At 47.9% G+C, this 23158-nt stretch overlaps 1 protein-coding gene across 1 annotated transcript in view; it reads left to right on the forward strand.

The window, feature by feature from the left end:
* Positions 1-23158, forward strand: part of SEMA5A (semaphorin 5A) — a 354982-nt gene that overhangs the window by 193790 nt on the left and 138034 nt on the right. Inside the window, exons 7-9 of the mRNA XM_003407895.4 lie at positions 2721-3006; positions 6482-6617; positions 12474-12678. Coding sequence (XP_003407943.2) covers positions 2721-3006; positions 6482-6617; positions 12474-12678 — 627 coding nt within the window. The remainder of the gene's footprint in view (positions 1-2720; positions 3007-6481; positions 6618-12473; positions 12679-23158) is intronic.

Genomic DNA, 23158 nt, shown 5'->3' on the forward strand with positions numbered 1-23158 from the left:
GTTGAAGAACAAAGATGTCACCCTGAAGACTAAGGTGCGCCTGACCCAAGTCATGGTATTTTCAATCACATCATATGCATGTGAAAGCTGGACAATGAATAAGGAAGACCAAAGAAGAGTTGACGCCTTTGAATTGTGGTGTTGGAGAAGAATATTGAATATACCACGGACTGCCAAAAGAACGAACAAATCTGCCTTGGAAGAAGTGTGGCCAGAATGCTCCTTAGATGCAAGGATGGCGAGACTGCGTCTTACATACTTTGGACATGTTGTCAGGAAGGATCAGTCCCTCGAGAAAGACATCATGCTTGGCAGAGTACAGGGTCAGCAGAAAAGAGGAAGTCCCTCAAGGAGGTGGACTGACACAGTGGCTGCAACAATGAGCTCAAGCATAACAATGATTGTAAGGATGGCGCAGGACAGGGCAGTGTTTCGTTCTGTTGTGCATTGGGTCGCTATGAGTCGGAACCGACTCGATGCCACCTAACAACAACAGCAACAACTGTTGGCTCCTTCTTCCCACTTTTTACTTCTTTCTGTATCGCTCCTGATGTCTCTTATAGCTGTAGGTTATCATGTCATCTGAGCATTTTCTTCAACTCTGGTCAGTTTTAAAACCGTTCTCAGCTTCTCCCGAGTAAACCTTCTCACCATTCTCAGTGCAGTGTGGTGACTCCCTAACCAGGAGCTTGCCATTTGAGTTCCAAAGTGTTGCCCAGAAATCCCAACCCTAGTCTTGAATATCATTAGCATAATTTATTGTTATGTTTGTGCACCATTGTTTTTCAGTTTAGTGTAATGGTGGATGTAGGCTCTGCAGTTGGACTATCTGGTTCAGTAAATGCCTCCCCCCTCCCATTAATTCTTGTGTGAGCTTGGACAAGTTACTACTAAGCCTCTAGGCTTTAGCCTCCTTATCTGTGAAATTGGGAGAATAACAGTACCTACCTGTCTTAGTTACCTAGTGCTACTATGACATAAATACAAATGGATGGCTTTAACCAACGGAAATTTATTTTGTCACTGTTCAGGAGCCTAGAAGTCTGAATTCAAGGTGCTAGCCCTAGGTGAAGATGTTCTTTCTCTGTGGGCTCTGGGAGAAAGTCCTTGTCTGCTCCTGGGCGATCTTCATATGCCTTGGCATCTCTCTTCCCCTGTCTCTGCTTCCTGGATTCCTTGCTTAATCTGCTCCTTTTATATCTCAAGAGAGATCAACTCAAGACACACCCTACACTAATACTGTATCCTTAACTTAACCAAAAAAAAAAAAAAAAAATTTTTTTTTAACCTGTTCCTAAATGGGATTATAACCACAGGTTTAAAGCCAGTTGTCCCCAGACATGTGTCTTTGTGAATACAGTTGGTGTCTGTATCCTTCCATTAATTTTGACCACCAAAGGTTATTTCCCTAATTATCCTAATTGCATCTGTTAAAACTCAGATGCTGGCTGATTGAATGGCTAGCTCTTGGAGACAGAGAGCCGAGTAAGAGTCAAACCTGCTTATAGGAGTTGTAAACAGTAAACATCTGTTTTTGTGTCTGAAAGGGCATGCTGCTGTCATCGATGGGCTCAGACCTCTTCACTGCTCAGCAGCATGTTAGGAAGACGCTGCTTGAAATAAATGCCTCACAGAAAACGCCGCTGACGGTCCAAGTAATTCCTGCTGAGCTTGGTGGTTAAGAACGGGCACTGCCAGAATGTGCTCAGCTCTGTCTTCCCATTTTTAAGATAATTACAGAACGAGGATGCTGCTAGGTAGTGCCTCCATCCCAAACCTCATCTCTCCTCTAAGTGGACCCCCAGTCACCCAGAAACCAGACCAGGAAGGCCCCTCACTGTACCGTCATCACCATGCCATGGGAATTGTGAAGCTCGTTCGGGGCACCAGCCTTACAGAAAGGTGTATCGTTTCAGGTTTCACAAGGAAAAACCTCTCTAAAGTCATTTCCTAAAGCACATCAACTATGACAAAGGAATTTTGGTGTCTTACAGACATACTGATGCGATGTGTTCTGAGTCGCATATCATCATTGTACTTATTTTCTCCCTTTCTGTCTGGTGGTTCTGTAAGAGCGTGGGCAGAAAGCAGTTTTGTCTCAAAACGCCCGGTAAATCTCTGCTGCGCACCTTCTGTGGGGTCAGGGCCGGGCTAACTTGAGCACCTCCACTGCGCACTTTCTGTGGTATCAGGGCCGAGGTAACTTGAGCACCTCTGCTGCGCACCTTCCGTGGGATCAGGGCTGGGCTAACTTGAGCACTGATTACACTCAGGATGCTGAAGCAATTCCCCATAAGTTAGAACGTACTGCAGCACTGAGTTTCTCAGCAGAGAGCATCATTAAGCTTCTCATGGGGCCTCCCATTTGTCCAATAAAAACCAGGCATTGTCTAAAGCAAGGAGTCCCTGGGTGGCACCAACAGTTAAGCACTCGACTACTAGCTGAAATGTTGGTGGTTCGAATCTACCCAGAGGCACCTTGGAAAAAAGGCCTAGCGATCTGCTTCTGAAAGGTTGCAGCCATTTGAAACTCTATGGAGCAGTTGTACTCTGCACATGTGAGGTCGATGAGAGTCAGAATTGACTCGATGGCAATGGTTTCCTCTATGTGTGTGTGTGTATAAGAAAGCCACATCCCCTTGGAAGGAAGGCCAAGTGGCAAGGCACAAAAGGAAAATCATATGGCTGTTGAGCTATTTCTTCTCTTGTCTTTTTCTTAGAACCGAACTTTGTGTCATCTTACGACATCGGGAATTTCACCTACTTCTTTTTCCGAGAAAATGCTGTGGAACATGACTGTGGGAAAACGGTGTTCTCCCGTGCAGCCCGGGTCTGCAAGAACGACCTCGGGGGCCGCTTCCTTCTGGAGGACACCTGGACCACGTTCATGAAGGCACGTCTCAACTGCTCGCGCCCCGGCGAGGTCCCGTTCTACTACAACGAGCTGCAGAGCACCTTCCTCCTGCCCGAGCTGGACCTCCTCTACGGCATCTTCACCACCAACGTGTGCGTAGCCCAAAGCGTCCCTTCCTGCCGCTCCACTAGTCCATCTGCAGTGCACCCTGTGGTCGCTGACCTTTGAGGTTTTAAAGTTGTTTTAAAGCAAATCTTTCTTTATTTACTGGGCTAGCAGCCAGAAAAAAAGCGGGGGAGGACTTTTTTCAATATGATTTAAATGTTACCCAGAGACACATGATTTCCAAGACTGGTGTTAGGAAGAGAACGCTAATCAGAAAAGATTTCGTCTGTGCGTATGTAATGTACGTAATGTAATACGTTGCCATCAAGTTGATTCCAACTCATAGTGACCCTATAGGTCAGAGTAGACCTGCCGCATAGGGTTTCCTAGGTCTTTCTCCCCTGGAGCTGCTGGGTGGGTTCAAACCTCCAAACTTTCTGTTAGCAGCCAAGCACTTAACCGTTGCATTGCCAGAGCTCCCTCTTGACCCACCAAAGAAACCAAAGCCATTGCCATCGAGTTGATTCTGACTTACGGTGATCCTGTAGGACAGAGTAGATCTGCCTTTAGGGTTCCCAGGGAGTAGCTGGTGGATTTGAACTGCCAACATTTTGGTTAGCAGCCGAGCTCTTAACCACCAAGCCACCAGGGCCCCTTACGTGATAATAGTATTGAATTAGTCTGTTATAAACTATTGCTTCATGAGTGGCCTGTGTGTTCCAGGCATTTTTGGACATGCTGGTGCATATAGGGTCGCTATGAGTCGGAATCGACTTGATGGCACTGGGTTTGGTTTGGTTTGGTTTAGTGCAGATTAGATGCATTTTTTTTCTGTACACAGTCAAGCATTGGTGTGGAATGAAAGGAGGGTTGTCTCAAAAGTCTATCCCTGAGATGCCGTGAGTCCCCCCGACCCGTCCCCATGTGGAATAGGCTGGATGGACACTACGCACCGTGTTCTCACTTCACTGTAGCTGCATTCTAAACCAGTCTCCTAGAAGGCGGCTGACTTGGGCGCTTATTTGTAAAATGGCAGTTACACTTTTAAAGTAGTTTTGAAAAGCTTACATAGTGTTTTGTGTTCCACGTGGGCGGGCACTCTTGACTTCAGAGCTGTGGACACTTGCGGCCAGGTGAAACACATGCTGTTTCCTGTTCTCTCACTTACTCGGCTTTGGGCTGACCCCACAGTGACTCTCCCGCTTAGCTGTGGGGCTGTGATGAGCCTCAGCAAGATCGCACACACCCCAGAAATGAAGAAAGCCGAGCTGCACCTCCCCCAACACTGGCCAGGCTGATGATGACTCCACGGGACTTAGGATGCCACGGGTTCTGGTGTAGATCGCCCTTCAGATCTCTGCTCTGACAGCCTAACAGTTTGGACAAAACTAAATATTTGTAACCAAAGTAAAAGGTCCTGATCTGGGTGGGTCAGCTGGTGGAGGAGGTGACCAATGTCTTGGTTTGTTTAAGAATATCCTGTTTTTAGCACCAAGGAACATCCTGTGTCCCAAGAAGCCTCTCAGTGTCAGGGAATCCAGGGTGGCTAGTCAGTCTGCGATATTTGCTCTGCTTTTGTTGTTGTTGACTGCCGTGAAGTCGGCCCCTGACTCGTGGTGACCCCATGTACAACGGGACAAATCCTGCCCAGTCCTGTGCCAACCCCATGATGGGCTGCGGATCAGACCGTTTTGATCTATAGGGTTTTCACTGGCAAGTTTTTGGCAGTAGATTGTCAGACCTTTCTCCTAGTCCACCTTCATCTCAGAATCAACAGACCTTCTTGATGAAGGTACCTTCCTGGAATTACCGGATGCAGAATTCAAAAGGTTAATATACAGAACTCTTTAAGACATTAGGAATGAAATTGGGAAGGAAAACAAACAATACACAGAACAAACCAAGGAACACACAGATAAAGTAGTTGAAGAAATTAAAAAAGGTTATTCAAGAACATAATGAAAAATTTAATAACCTGCAAGAATCCATAGAGAGACAGCAATCAGAAATTCAGAAGGTTAATAATAAAGTGACAGAATTAGACAACTCAGTAGAAAGTCAGAGGAGCAGAATTGAGCAACCGGAGGCAGAATTGGTGAAGTTGAAGGTAAAGCACTTGGCACCAATATATTTGGAGAAAAATCAGATAAAAGAATTTTTTAAAAATGAAGAAAACTTAAAACTATGTAGGACTCTTACCAAGAGAAATAACCTACAAGTGATTAGAGTACCAGAACAGGGAGGGATAACAGAAAATACAGAGAATTGTTGAAGGTTTGTTGTCAGAAAACTTCCCTGATATCGTGAAAGATGAGGAATTATCCAAGATGCTCATCAAACTCCACGTAAGGTAGATGTTAAAAGAAAGCCATCAAGACATATTATAAGCAAACTTGCCAAAACCAGAGATAAAGAATTTTAAGAGCAGCTAGGGATAAGGAAAAGTCACCTGCAAAGGAGAGTCAATAAGAATAAGCTCGGACTACTTGGCAGAAACTGTGCAGGCAAGGAGGCAATGGGATGACTTACATAAAGCTTTGGAGAAAAATTGCCAGCCAAGAATCATATATCCAGCAAAACTGTCTCTCAAATATGAAGGTGAAATTAGGACATTTCCAAATAAACAGAGGTTTAGGGAAGAAATAGCGTGAGCCGTATGAGATGAGCACACTGCCGCTCTGCTGACATCAGTGTTACACACAGTGGGAGCCTGGCTAAGCCAGCTGCTCATTCCACAGGCTCTGGGCTAAGAAGAATCTCACAAGTCACAGAAGCACCGTGTCTGAGCCATTCCAGGACATGAATGGTCAATTCAGAGAGTTATGAAGATAGGTTTCCGAGGATTCCAGACTATTTGTTTTGTGTCACGAGTGGCTGTCATGGTGAGAAGTCACCAGCGTGCGATGTCTATGCAGGCAGAGACCAACCTTCCAGATTTCCCTTTCCCTTTCCAGTAAATGGGTGGGAGAGGAGCCACAGCACACTGATAAGTCTGTTTCGTGCAGAATTCAAGAGGTGGGACACAAAACCAAGGAAAGAAAAAAAGTCCATTGCCCTCAAGTTGATTCCAACTCATGGTGACCCTATGTGTGGAAGAATAGAACGGCTCCATAGGGTTTTCTTGGCTGTAATCTTTATGGGAGCAGATTGCCAGGCCTTTATTCCTTAGCACCGCTGGGGGGGTTTAAATCTGCAGCCTTTAGTTGTTGAGCACAGTTTGTTCCACTCACAGGGCTCCTCACACCCCCTGCCTCGCTCTTTGCAGCTGCAGGAATTTGCCTGGCAGGAAGCCAGGGACAAAACTGCCAAATCTTTCCATTTCTGTATTCAAGTGTTCGTTCCCCCTACAAAGGAATCACAGGAATGCTGCTTGGACTTTACGCTCTAGGGGCTGTTAGGAGGCTGAGCTCCCCAGGGTCTCTGGACAGTGCTGTCAGCACGCAGCTGGGCCAGTGGGGGTCCACGTGGCCGCAGCCTTGCTGCAGGCTCTGACAGCCTCCTCCTCTCTCCCTCTGCCCCCAGGAACAGCATCGCCGCCTCGGCCGTGTGCATCTTCAACCTCAGCGCCATCTCACAGGCCTTCAACGGGCCCTTCAAGTACCAGGAGAACTCGCGCTCTGCCTGGCTGCCGTATCCCAACCCCAACCCCAACTTCCAGGTAGGCTCAGGGGCAGAGGGCAGAATTCCAAGCCCTGTGTAGACAAGCTGGGGAAACTCAGATCCCAGTGTACCCAGCGCAGCCTGACCCTGCCATCCTCCGGCCCAGGCCCCTGCATTCAGCCCTGCTAATGTAAATAGGGCTAGCCTTTTGTCCCTGGAGACGCCGGGGTGGACAGGACGCCTTTGTCCACTGTGACGCTGGAGACTGGCCTGGAAAAGACCAGCTTTCTCAGCAGGTTTGGGAACTAGGCTTCAATTAGTGCTAATGATGGTGGACTCTGTGATCCCTAATGAATGGGGTTCAATGAATGGGGACTGGTGCAGAGCGATGGAGACGCACAATCAGAATTAGAATGCTAGTTGCCTGGTGTGGCGTGATTTCCTGTTGGATGACCAGGCGTGATGGGGGCAGTTGGTGGGGGGTTGATGGATGGGTGGATGGCATTCATCCATAAATCACTAAATTCCAGAGTGTTCCAGCTCTGCAGGGCTTTGCAAGCATCTGTTCCCAGCTGCCACGTCCAGAAGGAGCTGGAACCCACGAGACGATGAGGTTTGCTCACGAGGGGTCGACCAGCAGGCTTGCCTTGAGGTCTTCTTTCTGCAAGAAAATTCATGTGATTGTTATCCTTGTGGGCAGAGTTTTTTAGCAGCACTGAGTTCGAGACACACATGAGATGCTTCCCATAGTATCTGTCACGCTGGCAGCAGCTCTGGTATGAGCCAGGCTGTCTCCTCCTGGAGAGAAGGATGCAGCCTCAGGGCCAACACAGCAGCCAAGTGGCACAACTGGGGTTCCAGCACATGGCCCCCAAGCAAAGCCACCTCCCTTCCCACTAAGTGACCCTTAACCCACAGGATCCCTTAACTAGTCAGTGATGGAACGAGGGCCTGTACCCAGATTTCAGATACAGTTTACTTCTCCAATGCAGAAAACCCTGTACCTCCGAGAAAACTGGGATGGAGAGTGTTAAATTATTTTACATTTTAACTGGACAAACCAGACCAGTCAATGTCGAGTCATCTCCAACCTGTGTGTCAGGGTAGAGTTGCGTTGCATAGGGTTTTCAGTAACTGATTTTTTGGAAGTAGATCTCCAGGCCTTTCTTCTAAGGAGCCTCTGGGTGGACTTGAACTACCAACCTTTCATTTAGCAGCACCCAGGGACTCCAGGGAAGGTTAAATTCTAATTGCTTTGGGGAGTTATTTTTTTACTTATTTTAATTTCTGTAGGAGTACAGGATTGGGGCCAAGTTGGCTGGTTTACGAGTCGTCTTTATCGTTGAGCGCTGTCCCTGGGTAGGTTATCTAGCGTCTTCCATCTCAGCTGCAGGATGGGGGAGGGAGTACAACGGGACGTGGTAGGAGCAGGCCGCGTAGCACCGATTGTACGCTTTGCTTACTGTGTAAGGTGTTTGAGGAAGACGGCCCTTTAGGGTGTTGATGCCTGCCTCCAGCGCGTCACGCGCTGTGTGGGTGCTGTATGTACTCTGTCTTCATTTCTCCCCGGGGCAGCCCTGCAGAGTGGGCGTCCGCATCCACCCGCACTTCCTGAGCCCCCACACTTACTGAGCCCAGTGGGAAATGAGCAGGAAAGTCCTAACCTGGCTTGATGGCAGAAGAATTTGTGTCACTATTAGCTGAAGAGAGAGTCCACTTGCTGTATCTCTACATCAAAAAAGGGTGAAATGTACCCTTTTATGAGGACTTTTGTAAAACCCTAGAGGTCAGCTTTACTTTTCCCTTTAAAAAGATTTCTTTGTAAAACCTTGAAGAACTAATTTTAATTAACATAGGTATTTACTATATTTATATTGTATTTTTTAAAGGATCCCTGGGTGACACAAACAGTTAAGCGCTTTGCTACTAACAGAAAGGTTGACAGTTCGAATCCACCCAGAGTTGCCTCGGAAGAAAGGCCTAGCAATGTACTTCCAAAAATTCAGCCATTGAAAACCCTCTGGAGCAGATCTGCTCTGCACACTTGGGGTCACCATGAGTCAGAATGGAGACAGCAGCAGATGTTTGTAGTCCACCGCAAACCCCTCCTTGTCGAAGGCAGGTGTCGCCCTGAGCGCCCACGCGAGTTTATGACCTGAGGCAGGACCATACCGTGTGGTGAGTGCAACCGCAGAAATGAGGCCTTTGGGGCAGGAAGTTGGCTTTTCTGAGCTTGCCTACTTTGGGTAGAATTTAAGATTTGCCAAGACCGGAAGTTATGGTCTATGGTGGCTCTGTGTATGGACTCCTGGTGGGTTAATTCTGTGTAAAATATGCACTGAGTCCTATCACTTGGCTCAGTGTCTTTGGTATTTGATATCTACCCTCATTTATGGGCTTGAGACCATCTTGACTGCATATTGAAGGAACAGGTTTTGAACTAAGGATTCCTCCATCAGACGTGTGAAGTCCTGTAGGTTTGCTATAACCAGCCGGGAGGAAGGGCTGAGTTTCCTTTCCTTATTCTTGTTTGTCCTACTTACATGTGGTATTTTATGCAGCACTTAAAATGCACTAAAAAACAAAAAGCTAAACCCACTGCCACCCAGTCAGTTCCAGCTCACGCGACCCGATGTGTTCCCAGTTCCAGCGCACGCGACCCGGTGTGTTCCCAGTTCCAGCGCACGCGACCCGATGTGTTCCGGAGGGTTCCGGAGGGTTTCCTTGGCTGTAAGCTTTATGGAAGCAGATCCCCAGGGCTTTCCTCCGTTTTGCCACTGGGTGGGTTTGAACCGCTAACCTTTCCAGTCAGTAGTCGAGCGTAAACCGTTTGCACCATCCAGGGACCCACTTCTGCACCAGAAGCTGCTGATTCATCAGAGGTATCAAAAGGCGTTCAGGTTGAGGAGGAAGAAGCGTGGTTTAGCAGGACATCACGTACTTTTTTAAGATACTACATGAAAATCACAATCGGAAAACGAGAACCAAAATGACAGTAAGCTCTTCCTTGTATTTATCACTTGCCCCCCGCTACATCTCCCGGTTCTTCAAGCACAGAGACAGGGTCTCTCTGTCACGCTATGCCTCCTTATTTTCCTGACATCCGTTTTTTAAAAAATACTTCATATGTGAAACAAAACCCAGGCACAAACTCCCCCCGGCAGGCGGAGCTGTCACTTGTGCCATTGAATTCAGGAAGAATCGACACTGAACGCCACTCTCAGGACAAGAAACTGCCTGGACGGACCCAGACCAAGCCCAAAACCGAACCTGATGCCAGCGACTCGACTCTGACTCGTGGGTCCCCACCTTGGTCAGAGTAGGTCTGTGCTCCATACGGTGTTCAGTGGCTGATTTTTCAGAAGCAGGTTGTCAGGCCTTTCTTCCAAGGTGCCTCTGGATGGTCTTGAACCTCTAACCTTTCAGTACCACCCAGGGACTCCAGACTAAGCCCAGGAGAGCTAACTGCCACTTTTTCAAACATTCGGACATGTGGTACCCCTGTCGTCAAGCCTCCCTATTAAAGAAGATAGGTGAAACCCCCTAGCACAGCCTCTCCCCAGAGCAGCTGCTCATGTCTTCATTCATTGATCCTTCGCTTCCATTATTTGCTCATTCACTGCTCACTGGGTAAGAGTTGGACAAGGGCTGCCCTGCTGCAGACCAGATGCATTGGCGGTTTGCTGAAGGGCTTCTCTGTGCCAGGCGTGTTGTCCTGGCTGACCTGGGTATGCACAAAGTCTTCTGGTTACTTCCAGCCCCTCTCTCATGATTTTTCAGTGGTCTCACTCAGCCTGTGAAGGACACAGAGTATTTGTGTAGCCGTTTTCCGGGTGAAGAGGCAGAGGCTGAGAGGCAGCGCCTCCCCTGGGCCACCTGCCTCCCAGGTGATGGAGCTCAGGTAGAACACTGCCCTGACACCATGCAGGAGTCACAGGGATGCCCCTGGACATGACTTTCAGTGGAGCGCCAGGCTAGACTGTAAAATCCGTTTAGCTCAAGATTCTGCAGTTCTATAATCTGCCAGTCATTTTACAACATGTAGGGCGTTTTCCAGAAGGCTACAGAAATATCACCTCTTTAAGAAAGCAATTTCCATTCTCACACTTGTGCACCTCTAACCTGTAATGAACCAACCACTATTAGAAACAACACGTTATAAATGGTGCTTTCAGCTGCTGCGGGCAGGGAAATTCACTTCCGTCACACCTGCTTTGAAGAAGCTCTGCCGAGCGTCAGTCACCATTTGTACCAGGATTTAAAGCTTAGGAAAAGAAATAGGAAAGTTGGCGGGGTTGTCTGATTCCATCCTCCACCATGAGAAAGCTTTACTTTCTTCTCTTGGCCTCTTTCTTCTCTCTTTGCCAGAGATGGACCTCCCTGAAGCCCACCAGCCTCGCCACAGCACAGCTCTGAACCGCATCCTCAGCAGCCTTCAGGCCTGATTTTCCCTGATATTCCAGATTCGTCTTCATGATATTTCCTCCGTCAGAGAATTCCTGTTTTCCGTACTTCCCCGTCTTTTCCTTTGCATCTTTCCTTTTTCATCATTTCTTTTTCCTGCTCTCTCTCCCTCCTCCTTTCTTCTGTCTCTTTCCCTCTTTTCCTGCAAATTTGCCATTCCCTTTCTCAGATCTGCAGACTCTAAATATGCTTCACAGTTCATGTAACTTGGAGTCCCAGTACAAAGAGGCCAGTATACTTTTATTACAGCACACATGAGTGATATTACAGTGGTTTAACGGGTTTGCAGATTAAAATGGCATACTTCTCTCTCCAAGGGGTCCGTGTTTCACTTATAAGCCCATCGCTCCAGCAGGAAGAGAAATACATTCATGCATCACATAACATCTACAGCACGTTCTGTGAGATAGGACCTTGTGTGATTTGAACGGAAACCCTGGTGGCGTAGTGGTTAAGTGCTACGCCTGCTAACCAAACGGTCGGCAGTTTGAATCTGCTAGGCGCTCCTTGGAAACTCTATGGGGCAGTTCTACTGTGTCCTATAGGGTCGCTATGAGTCGGAATCGACTCGACAACCCTGGGTTTGATTATTTTGTGTGTGATTTGAAAGTTATGTTAACACCCTGTTACAGGCAGTCCCCCCGGTTAAGAACATCCAACATTCAGACAATTCTTACTGAAGAACTGACTGCCATAAAGCTGATTATATTTACATTTGAGATAAATACAATGGATCCTAATAACAAACGCAGGCACTACTTTGTGACACTCATGAAACAGTGTGTGGTTTGGAAGTGTTTCTTAAGTGTTTTATATGCACAGAAAGGTAAAATACATACTATATTCTGAGACAAACACCTGACTAACTCACACGAATTCAGAACCTTGTGTACCTGTTCTGACTTACCTACAAATGTGAGTTAAAGGCAGACTGAGGAATGGGTCTCACTTGTAACCCGGAGACTGCCTGGTATGCTTAGCAAAGCTTTACGAGACCAGAGACGTATAAGCAGCCGTATGTGCCCGAACAGATGTTATGCAGTGCCTGACTGTGAATCCGTGTAGTATTCTTGATCGCTGCACTTTCAATCTGCATGTCTGGTTTATTAGCAGGCACCTTGCCAGATGGCTCCCAAGTGACTTCACATAAGCTGAGGAGTGCCTGTGCTGTTCACATCAAAGTAGCCACGACTTCCACTCTCTGTATTGTTTTTACTTCTGGTCATTTCTCTTAGGGTGAATTGGAGACTCTCCAAGTATGATGGACTCAAGTCTGAAATGAGAGGGACTCCCAGGTTGGGGAGCTGGGGACAATAGGAAGCAAAGCCTTGTGTGCACTTCAGGATGCGTGTGGATCATTCAGTCTCCGGTCGTCCTCTGGCTGGGCTGCCCACGTGGCAGTGGGTGTTGCGGTGGGTGTTTCTGTGACCCTGTCTCTCTCCCCTTGCAGTGTGGCACCGTGGACCAGGGTCTGTACGTGAACCTGACCGAGAGGAACCTGCAGGATGCCCAGAAGTTCATCCTGATGCATGAGGTGGTACAGCCTGTGACTGCAGTCCCTGCCTTCATGGAGGACAACAGCCGCTTGTCCCACGTTGCCGTGGATGTGGTGCAGGGCAGGGACCTGCTCGTCCACATCATGTACCTGGCCACAGGTAGGAGCTGCCCTTCTGCAAGGAGTTAAATTGTAAACATGCCGTGTCGTTTCAGGCTCTGGTCAAGAACCAGCCAAGCCCACTGCGTTCTCTTACCTTTGTCATCCTGTTTGTCTTTTTGGATATACTAATGTCACTCTGTTTTCCCACAACCTAAGTCATAATTTCAATTGGAAAGACACCATTTTCCTAGCTGTTGCTCCTGAACTATTCATAAATAAGTCCTTTCTTGGCTAGAGCGTTTTGACTTGGATAGGGCAAGACCATAGCAGGCTTTGTTATGGGGCCTTGTGAGGGAGGTGTTATCCTGAGGTGGTCATGTTTTCTCGGGTTGTTCACAAACAGTGCTCACAGCAACACGTTCCTGTTGTAGGACAGTACAGACAAGCACTCTTAGGAATGTTTCCTTGGGCAAAAATAACAGCGTGTTTTACAGACAATGTAGGCAATGACACTCATCAAGTTGTCAGCAGACTAGAGTGTCACGCACAGCACATTCCACAGACAGCTCCAGGTGTAAGGCCAGCCCCAGTGACCACCTTTGTCTGCACTCTGGCCCAGACTCCTCCTGCCTTCTGGTCTTCCCCTTCACCCTGAACGCTGGAATTACCCCCTCCCCTCATTCTTCGTCCAGTGGCACTTTCTCAGGGAACACAATTCCCATAGCACTTATTGGTTTTTGTTTTTGTTTTTTTTTAAATATCTTACACCTGGCCTTGATAGAGCTTCTCATTTTGTAATTATACCTCCCATTCCAAAAAACCGAACCCATTGCCATCGAGTCAGTTCTGACTCAGAGCAACCGTATAGGACAGAGTAGAACTGCCCCATAGGGTTTCCAAGGGGTGGCTGGTAGACTCAAACTGCAGAGCTTTTGGTTAGCAGCTGAATGCTTCACCAAATTATACCTACCCCTCGCTTACCGACTGTCTTGTTACCTGACGTTTCACCTTTACAACAATATTAAATTAATCTCCTATGGCTGTTTCGTGCATTAACGATGTGTGCCCGGTAGTAACGAACACTGAGGTTCGAGGCAAGAGTAACCCCGACTGTGGTGGTTAAAGTCGTATGTTGACTTGGCTGGACCATTCTTCCCAGTGGTCTGGCAGTTATGTAATGATGTAATTTGGCACTTATGTAATGATGTAGCCATCCTCCATTTTGTGATCTAATGTGGTTTTCTTCCCTTTTTGCATAATACTGATTTTTGCATAATGACCTGGTCTTTGGAACCTAACCATGTCAGTAAGTAAGGAGTGGGTGTATGATTTTTCAGTTGGTTTATTTTATTCGTCAAGTCTTCAAATATTTATTGAAATTTTACAATTTATCAAATTTATTCTGAGCACTGGGGGGTAAGATGGTGTCTTAGCTGCCGTCATAAAGTACCAATAAGTAGGTAGTTTCAAACGACAGAGATCTATGGTCTCACGGTTGTGGAGGTTGGGAGTCAGAATCAGGGTGTCAGCCGTGTCAATTCCTTCTGGGAGCTCTGGGAGAGGAACTTCTCCGTGCCTCTCCCCCAGCCTCTGGTTTCTGTTGACAGTCCTTGTGATCCTTGGATGCTGTAGATGCATCTTCGTGTGGCGTCTGCCCACTGTGTGACTGTCTCTCTATCTGTCCCACGATTTTATAAAATATCAGATGGGATTAGGTTTAGGACCTGACCTACTCCACTATGACTTTCTTACCTGATAACTTCTGCCCAGACAGATCCTATTTTCAAACAAGATCATGTTCACAGGCACAGGGTTAGGACTTCTAGACATTTTTTTTTAAAACATTTTATTGTATTTTAGGTGAAATTTTACACAGCACATTAGTTTCGCATTCAACAATTCGTACTCAGATTGTTCTGTGACAGTGTTTGCTGTCCCTGCAATATGTCAGCACTCTGCCCATTCCGCCCTGTCTTACCTGTTTCCATCCCACCTGTTTCCCCGCCCTCCTTGCCTTCTCATCTTTCCTTTTGGGTAAATATAGCCCCATTTGGTCTCATATAGTTGATTGTTTTATGGAGCACATTCCTCATGGGTGTTCTTGTTTATTTTATAGGCCAATCTATTATTTGGCTGAAAGGTGGCCTCTGGGAGTGGCTTCAGCTCCAGATTAAAAGGTTGTCATAGGGCGATAGTCTCAGGGGTTCCTCCAGTCTCAATCAGTCCAGTAAGTCTGGTCTTTTTTTTATGAATTTGAGTCCCCCTCCCCCCCCCGCCTACATTTTTATTCCATTCTATCTGGGACGTTCCATTGTGTCCCTGGTCAGAACGGTCAGTAGTGGTAGCTGAACACTATCTAGTTCTTCTGGTCTCAGGCTACAGGAGGCTGTGGTTTGTATAGGCCATTAGTCCTGTGGGCTAATTGCTTCCTGGAGTCTTTGGTTTCCTTCACTCTCCTTTGCTCCAGATGGGAAGAGACCAATAGTTGTATCTTAGATGGCTGCTGACAAGCTTTTAAGACTCTGGATGCTACTTACCGAACTAGGATGTAGAACATTATGAACTACATTATGCCAATCGACCTAGATGTCCCCTGAGACTGGTCCTGAGCCTTCAGGCCCAGTAACTCAGTCCCACAAGGTGTTTGGTTTTGTCTAAGAATTTTCCATAACCATGCCCCCATGTGCTCTATTATATATGAATATATATGAAGCACATACAAATATGTGCATACAAATGCCCACAACTATACATATATATCGACATGCATGTACTCCCATATATCCTCCCTGACCTATATAGCATACATATCTCCCTGTGTAACCACTCACAAAGTTTGGGTGGGTTATGACTGTTTTTGCAGAGCTATGTATATGTTATAGCATTTACTGTAGTTGTCTTTATTCTGGGTGCCCCTCACTGTCCTCATTTCCCTTGGTCATGTTGTGCTGATGTCCCCCAATTGCGCATCATTGCCTTTCCCACCACCAGAACCCGGTGCCTGGAAAGCCTGGTCAGAGACCTTGTTCTCAAGGGGCACAAAACAGGCCCTTTCCTTTGCCTGCTTGTATACCATCTGTGTAGGCTTGAATTTCACTTCTCCATGCCCTCATATCTCTATTTTCTATCCAAAGTATCTGTCTAGGTCTCACATGAGGACCATACACAGGGATGCGGAGCGGTCCTCCAGCCGTCATGTCTGTCTGACTCTTCACACACACACACACACACACACACACACTGAAAATCTCCCAGTTGCCACTTGGGCTCCCTGGTGTGGTGATGTCTACTCGAATCCCCCTGGTTGCTTACCTCACCTCCAGGCTCATGTCCCCCAGAATCTGCTCATATTTTTTGGAGGACACAGTTTGATCCACAGCCTGTGGTGAACAGACTGGCAATGCTCTGCTGTCGGGGAGCTCAGGTTCTAACCGGGGGAGGCAAGTGATGAACAAGCTGACGGTGTAACAGGAGATACAAGTAGAAAGAATACAAGCAGAGCCATGTGGCCATGAGAGCAGGAGATGCCTGGCCTGGGTGGTGGGGTGGTTCCCCTGAGGAGGCAAAATGTAAGCTGAGAGCTGTCCAAGGAAGGAGCTGCCAGGTGATGACGAGGGACATGGCGGACATGCTGTGTTGCTGGGGTGGCCAGTGTGGGCAGAGCTGTTGAGAGGCTGGGGAGACAAGGAGGAGATGTGACCATGGCATTGACAAGGGAGGCCCCAAAGTTTTGAGCAGCCCCTCTGTAGGAGGAGTGGCGGGAGAGGGGAAAGCCCTGGAAGGAGGCAAGGAGAACTGCTCCCGATCATCAGTGCTGTTTCCAGAAGTGAGGCTGGGAGCAGAGGAGTGAGGAGGTAAGTGGAGTGGGTGGGGCTAAGGAGGAGCTTCTGTCCATCTGTTTGCTTTAGGAGAAGGTAGACAGCCATAGCTGCAGTGTGGCCCTGCTTACCAGGTGCTGGTCTCCATCCCTCATCTTTATCTTCATGCCCACAGGGGCCTGGCATGGGGGAGGTTATGGGATGCACAGACTGGACCTTTCCAAGTGGGTGCCTGGTTTGTCACCACAAATACTCTGTATGAGGCCAAAAAAACAGCCATCTCCTTGGAGTTCTCAGACTTGTGGTGTTCCATCAGCCCCTGGAGGGGAGGGTACTGGGGAAGGACGGGCTGGTCCTGGGTGAGCCCAGGCCCCTGACCCACCCACGACTGAGGCACGAGATGGTGACATTGGCTTCTGCGATGCTTCAGGGCTGTGTAGTGGGCTTTGGGTGATTTCTAATGAAATCTGCTTCTACTGTAATTTTGCAGAGCAACTGGCTCTACCGCTACTTAAAACATGCCTACACGGGGAGAAATCGTTGAGAATTTTTATCCCAGACAGTATGTTTGAACAGAACATAAATCGAGTCGAGACACCAACCTAGGTAAATTATAGACTCTGAGAGGAAATTAGAGTGAACATCTATTGCTTTTTAAGCAGCGTGACCCTCTAGAAAAGTCTGCGGTGAACAGTGCCAGCTGCCTCCTCTGTGTGCCGTGGGGACGGGTCAGCTCAGGCCGGCGGCAGGGAGCCTGGAGTCTGACCCACCCAGCCTCGCAGGTCTGAGTATGAAAACGACGTATCACATGCCACTTGGCAGATACAGAGGTTCACTCTGCTCTTCCACAGACCTGGTCTGCTTGTTTCCGTCCACTGCCTGTTCACACACTGAAGTTACGTGGTACGCATCATCAGGCGGTTGCTGATTCAAATTGGTGGTTATTGATGGGCATGCCCTACATCGGGCTCCTCTGCAGTTCCCATTTCTCCCAGGTTGGGTTGTTTGTGGAACGGGAAGAGGAGTGTGCAGTGGGCTGAGTGTCCAGCAGGAAATAGCTGTGGGCATGTGGGGTCCCAGAGGTGGGTGCCAGCTCCTGGTCAGGTGCAGGGACTTGGGACTGGCTGGCACACTGGAGAAGCTGGACATGTAGCTGGTGTTTAAGTCTGTTTGGAAGTCTCTGGGTGGCACAGGCGGTTTACACATGACCAGGTGTTACAATCAGTGAAGCGCTCCACTACCAGCGGACAGGTTGGTGGTTCAAACCGTAAAAGGGGAGAGCAGTCAGGGAGACAGAGTCACGTGGGGGGAGACAGACGCCACGTGACGATGCTGCCACAAGCCCTGGGTCGCCAAGCTCTCCTGGGGCTTCAGAAGCCAGGAGATGAGGAAGGATCTTCCCCTAGAGCCTCGGAGATACCATGGCCCTGCCGACACCCTGAACCTGGACTCCCAGCCTCCAGCACTGTGGGAGAAGGAATTCCTGTTCCTCAGAGCCTCACGCTGTGTGGTATTTTGTTATAATAACCCCAGGGAACTTGGACAGTAGATCTGGCCAGGACTGCCATAAGGTGGTTTCTGTCTTTCCCTCCAGCTTCCTGCTAACCGCCTGTGTACTTCCTCACCCTGTTGTCCACCTCAAGGCCCCACCCCCTACCTCCCACCTCCCTCCCTCATGTCCCCTTCTCACCTCACCCCGGCAAGCAGGAAGGTGGAGAGCGCTCCAGTGAACCACAGAGTTGGTTGAGAGTTGATTAAAACTAGAAGTCCTTGGGTGAGCAGGACGAGTACCCATGCAGGGGGAGCGGGTCCCTGTGTGGACGTTTACTGTCTCACACTGACGCGACACATCTTTGCGTACTCAGACGCACATGGAGACATCTCGTTGTTGTCGTGTACCCTTGAGTCCTTTCCTACACATAGCAACCCCATAGGACAAAGTACAGCTGCTCCATAGGGTTTCCAAGGCTGAAATCTTGACAGAAGCAGATCACCAGGTCTTTTCTGCCCCAGAGCCACTGGGTGAGTGAGAACTGCCCGCCTTTCTGTTAGCAGCCGAGCGCCAGGGGAAGCATCTCAGAACTGCAAACCCTTTGTTACAAGAGTTAGTGAGTTTTTTCTGTATCTGTCAGCCAAGGATCCTCTCTCCTGACTATGCTCTGGCTCCTGACTATGCCCTGGGGTCCTTTTGAGAAACTTCTCTCCAGGTGGATCTGTGACCCAGGCCAAAGCGATTATCAGCATATTGCAAGCCCTCAGCTACAGGGATTGATTTAGGGATAGAAGCCCACATGGCCAATCAGAGCCAAGAGGGGATGTGTCCCCTGGGTGGGGCTGCTCTTCCCCTCCCCCCATCTGGACCCAAGACGGTGCAGACTGCAGCCACCATCTTGCCACCATGGGGTGGGGGAGGGGCTGTCTGGGAGAGAACTCACATGGAGTAAGTCAAGCTGATCCCTGGATGAGAGCAGCCAGGTCAGGTTAAGAGCGTTGGAGCCCTAGAGCTTGGTCCAGCTTTTCCATTATATAAACTACAGGCAACAGAAAAGTGAGTAGAATATATCACCAAGTATTATGGATTGAATTGTGTCCCTTCAAAATGTATGTCAACTTGCCTAGGCTGTGATTCCCACTGTTGTGTGGTTGTCCTCCATTTTATGATCTGATATAATTATCCTATGTGTTGTAAATCCTACCTCTATGGTATTAATGAGGCAGGATTAGAGGCAGTTATGTTACGAGGCAGGACACAATCTATAGGATTAGGTTGTATCTTGAGTCAATCTCTTTTGAGATATAGAAGAGAGAAGTGAGGAGAGAGGAGAGGGACCTCAAGACCACCAAGAAAGAAAAGCCAGGAGCTGAGCATGTCCTTTGGACCCAGGGTCCCTGCCCTGAGAAGCTCCTAGACCAAGGGAAGATAGATGACCAGGACCTTTCCCCAGAGCCGACAAAGAAAGAAAGACTTCCCCTGGAGCTGGCACCCTGAATTTGGACTTCTAGCCTCCTAAACTGTGAGAAAGTAAATTTCTCTTTGTTACGGGCACCCACTTGTGGTATTTCTGTTACAGCAGCACTAGGTAACCTAGGCAGCGGGGAACAGAAAGCTACAAAGCCCCTTTGCTCTATAGGGAAGGAAAAAAAAGAAAAAGGATACCATAAATAAAATCAGTAACTGAAGTTGAGATGATGAAAGAAAAAAAAAGGTATGAAAGGAGAGTTTGCAGAGATAAGGGAATATGTAGCAGATGGAGACAACTTGGTTCCTCTCTTCCACTGCAGAGATAATAATTAAATTACATGTATCATGGGAATGGAAACAGAGCTGAAACCTAAGTTAGTAACAAAATGTTTGCAGTATGGCAGTAACAAACGCAGGACTAAGAAGGAAAGAGACAGTAGATGTGAAGGACCCATCAGACCAGGCAGCATTCGAACCATCTTACCTTCTCCGAACCAAAGAACCCAGAAGATGGGGCAGCAAGACTCCCAGAGGCGGAACTGAAGGGTGGTTCTCTGAAATAAAGAATTGAGTCTGCAAGTTTCAAAGCACGCTACTTTTGAGAAATAATGATTCTGAATAATTAATCATTAGAGATAGCCAAGTCCAGTTTTTAAATTCCAAGGATAAAGAAATTCAGACATTCATTTGCAGGGTCAGAGGACTACAAGCAGAAAAAACAGGGGTTCTCAGAAAACCCTCTGGCTGCAAAGACTGAAATACGCTCCAAAACATTCTGAGAAACGTGAACATGTGACTCCAGAGTGTTGTACTCAGGAATAAAAGGATCAGGCAGGCACCCCACACACTGATAATCCAGGCAATAAAGACCCGGTACCTCGTTTTAGGCAGGCTGGGTCATTGGGTGGTCAAATGGTTGCTCTCAGCTGCTACCCAGCAATCCCACAGAAAAAAGGCCTGGTGATCTGCTTCCACAAATATTACAGCCAGCTGGAGGAACACCTAGAACTATTGCCCTGAGATGATCTTTAAACCTTAAACCTCAAACCCAAACTTCCTTTTCCTGCAAGTCTGCTGTGAACCAAACAACAGTTTAGCCTAATCAGTAAAGTTGTCCGCCTTGAGCAGTGTGCTGTCTCAAAGATTTGTCTACGTGGGATCGAATCAACAAGAGCGTCTTGAAAGGTCAGATGAGAAGCTGAGGGGGCAGTGACTGCCTTGGTGGTGGTGGAATGCTTTGGAAAAGGATAGCGAGAATGGTTTCAGAACGTAAAGAATAAGCAGTGTAGAATTTGCTGAAACAGTGTATCCTTTGCTGGGTATACTGGGTATATTTTTACCAAAAATCAAAACAATTAAAAAAAAAAAATACAGCCAAGAAAACCCCATGGAGCAGTTGTCCTCTGTAGTACATGGGGTTCCATGAGTTGGAATCGACTCAATGGCAACTGATTTTTGTTTTGTTTTGTTTTAAACAAATGTAATGACTTAGTCGACAGGAGTAAGTCAGGGGTTAAGTTAAATTCAGTCAAACGCAGGATGGAGAAGCTTTGAGAATGAAAAGAAGGAAGAAAACAAAACAAAATGAAACGGTGGAACATTACCAGAATTCCAGTAGAGCAAAATCTATAAAAATTAGAGGAAAATTATTGTTGTTTTTGTTAGGTGTCCTCATGTTGGTTCTGATTTGTAGTGACCCCATGTACAACACTGTCCAGTCCCGTGCCATCCTCACAATCGTTGTGCTTGAGCCCATTGTTGTAGCCACTGTGTCAATCCATCTCATTGAGGGTCTTCTTCTTTTTCACTGACCCTCTACTTTACCAAGCATGATGTCCTTCTCCAGGGACTGGTGCCTCCTGATAACATGTCCAAAGTGTGTGAGACATAGTCTCGCCATCTTTGCTTTTTAGGAGCATCCTGGCTGTACTTCTTCCAAGACAGATTTATTTGTTCTTCTGGCAGTCACTGGTATATTCAATATTCTTCACCAACACTGTAATTAAAAGGTGTCAATTCTTTGATCTTCCTTATTCATTGTCCAGCTTTTTGAAGAAAATTAAGTGTGCCTAAAGTCAGGCAAGTGGAGGTCAGAAAGGTGTCCATTATGTTTGGATTTCTGGTGGCCTTGGGACATACAGGGGAGAGAAGGGGTACGCAGGAGGTGGGGAGATGGAGACCTGGAATTCAACTCTACAGAAGCCAGGCAGAAGCCTGGAACATACGGAGCCAAATGCAGGGTCAAGGAAGGACTTTACCTAGGGACACACTCAGGCATTGAAACACTTTCCCCAAAAAGGTATATCAAAGTCTTATGCCGTAACTGTGAAAGTAACCTCGTTTGAAAATAAAGTCTTGGAAGATGTTATCAGTTAGCATGAGGTCGTACTGGAGTAGCTGTGGTCGTTCAGTGCTGTCGAGTCGATTCTGACTTCAAACTACCCCATGTGATAGAGTAGAACTGTCCCACGGTGTTTTCTCGGCTGTAATCTTTACAGAAGCAGAGCACTTTAGGTCTGTTTCCCATGGAGCCACTGGGTGGGTTTGAATTGCCAAGCTTTCAGTTAACAGCTGAGGGCTGAACCTTTGTTCCACCTGACCCATTGTCGTTGAGTCAATTGCGACTTCTAGCAACCGTATAGAACAGAGTAGAACCGCCCCGTAGAGTTTCCGAAGAGTAGTTGGTGGATTCAAACTGCTGATCTTTTGGTTAGCAGCTGAGCTCTTAACTACTGTGTACCATCAGGGCTCCTCCTTCGTGCCACCAAAAAACCCATTGCTGTCGAGTCAATTCTGACTCGTAGTGGTCCTATAGGACAGAGCAGAACTGCCCCAACAGGGTTTCCAACGAACGGCTGCCAGATTCGAACTGCAGATCTTTTGGTTAGCAGCTGAGCTCTTAACCGCTGCTCCACCAGGGCTCCTATATTGGGGTAGGGAGAGTGCTAATCCCATTCAAGTGCTGCCTTATGAAAGAAGGGAAGAGACAAGGAGAGAGATGCACAGGGAGAGAAGAACACCATGAGATGGTGGAGGCAGGTGCACCTTAATCAGCAGAGGATCACCAGCCATCACCGGAAGCCGGGAGAGAAACGTGGAGAAGTTTCTCTCTCAGAGCCTCAGAAGGAATCAACACAGCACACACCATGATTTGCACTTGCAGCCTCCAGGACTGTGAGACCGTAAATACAGAGTGCCAGTGCAGATGTTGTTGCACCTGTCACGGGAAGCACACGTGTGGTTGCCCTCGCGCACTCAGCGAAGGTGATCTGTCTCTGTCTGTCAGCACCTCTTCCCTCCCCGCCTCAGAGAAGAGCTTCTCCATCTGGCCTCTCCTGGTCCTCTGAGATGCAGACCCCGAGCCCATGCTGAGACGCCCAGGGATGGGGGAGCCCTGGCTTGGGAGCCGTGTCAGTAAACGGGGCACAACTCCAAGGGCCAGGAGGGCAGTGAGCTGGAGAAGGAGGGGATGGTTTGTTCCTGTGGTGGGTGGGGGACTGTCTTATGGGAAAAAACAAACCCTAGGGAGGCAGGAAGAGCGATGAGAGAAACTATTCCGAGGGTAGCAAACGGGACCCATCATGGTTAACGGTCTTCAAGAGGAGCAAGTAGAGCAGGAACCCACCTGTCATTACCTTGCCTGTTGGAAGGTGCCACAGTGACTGTTTGCAGTGCAGGTGAGACCCCACGAGTCTGCTTGTGTGACGTTTTCAGGTGCACATGGGAATCACCTCACAGAGGAGGAATGGGGGAGCAAG

Source organism: Loxodonta africana, chromosome 2, assembly GCF_030014295.1.
Source record: "Loxodonta africana isolate mLoxAfr1 chromosome 2, mLoxAfr1.hap2, whole genome shotgun sequence".
NCBI classification, from domain to species: Eukaryota; Metazoa; Chordata; class Mammalia; order Proboscidea; family Elephantidae; genus Loxodonta; species Loxodonta africana.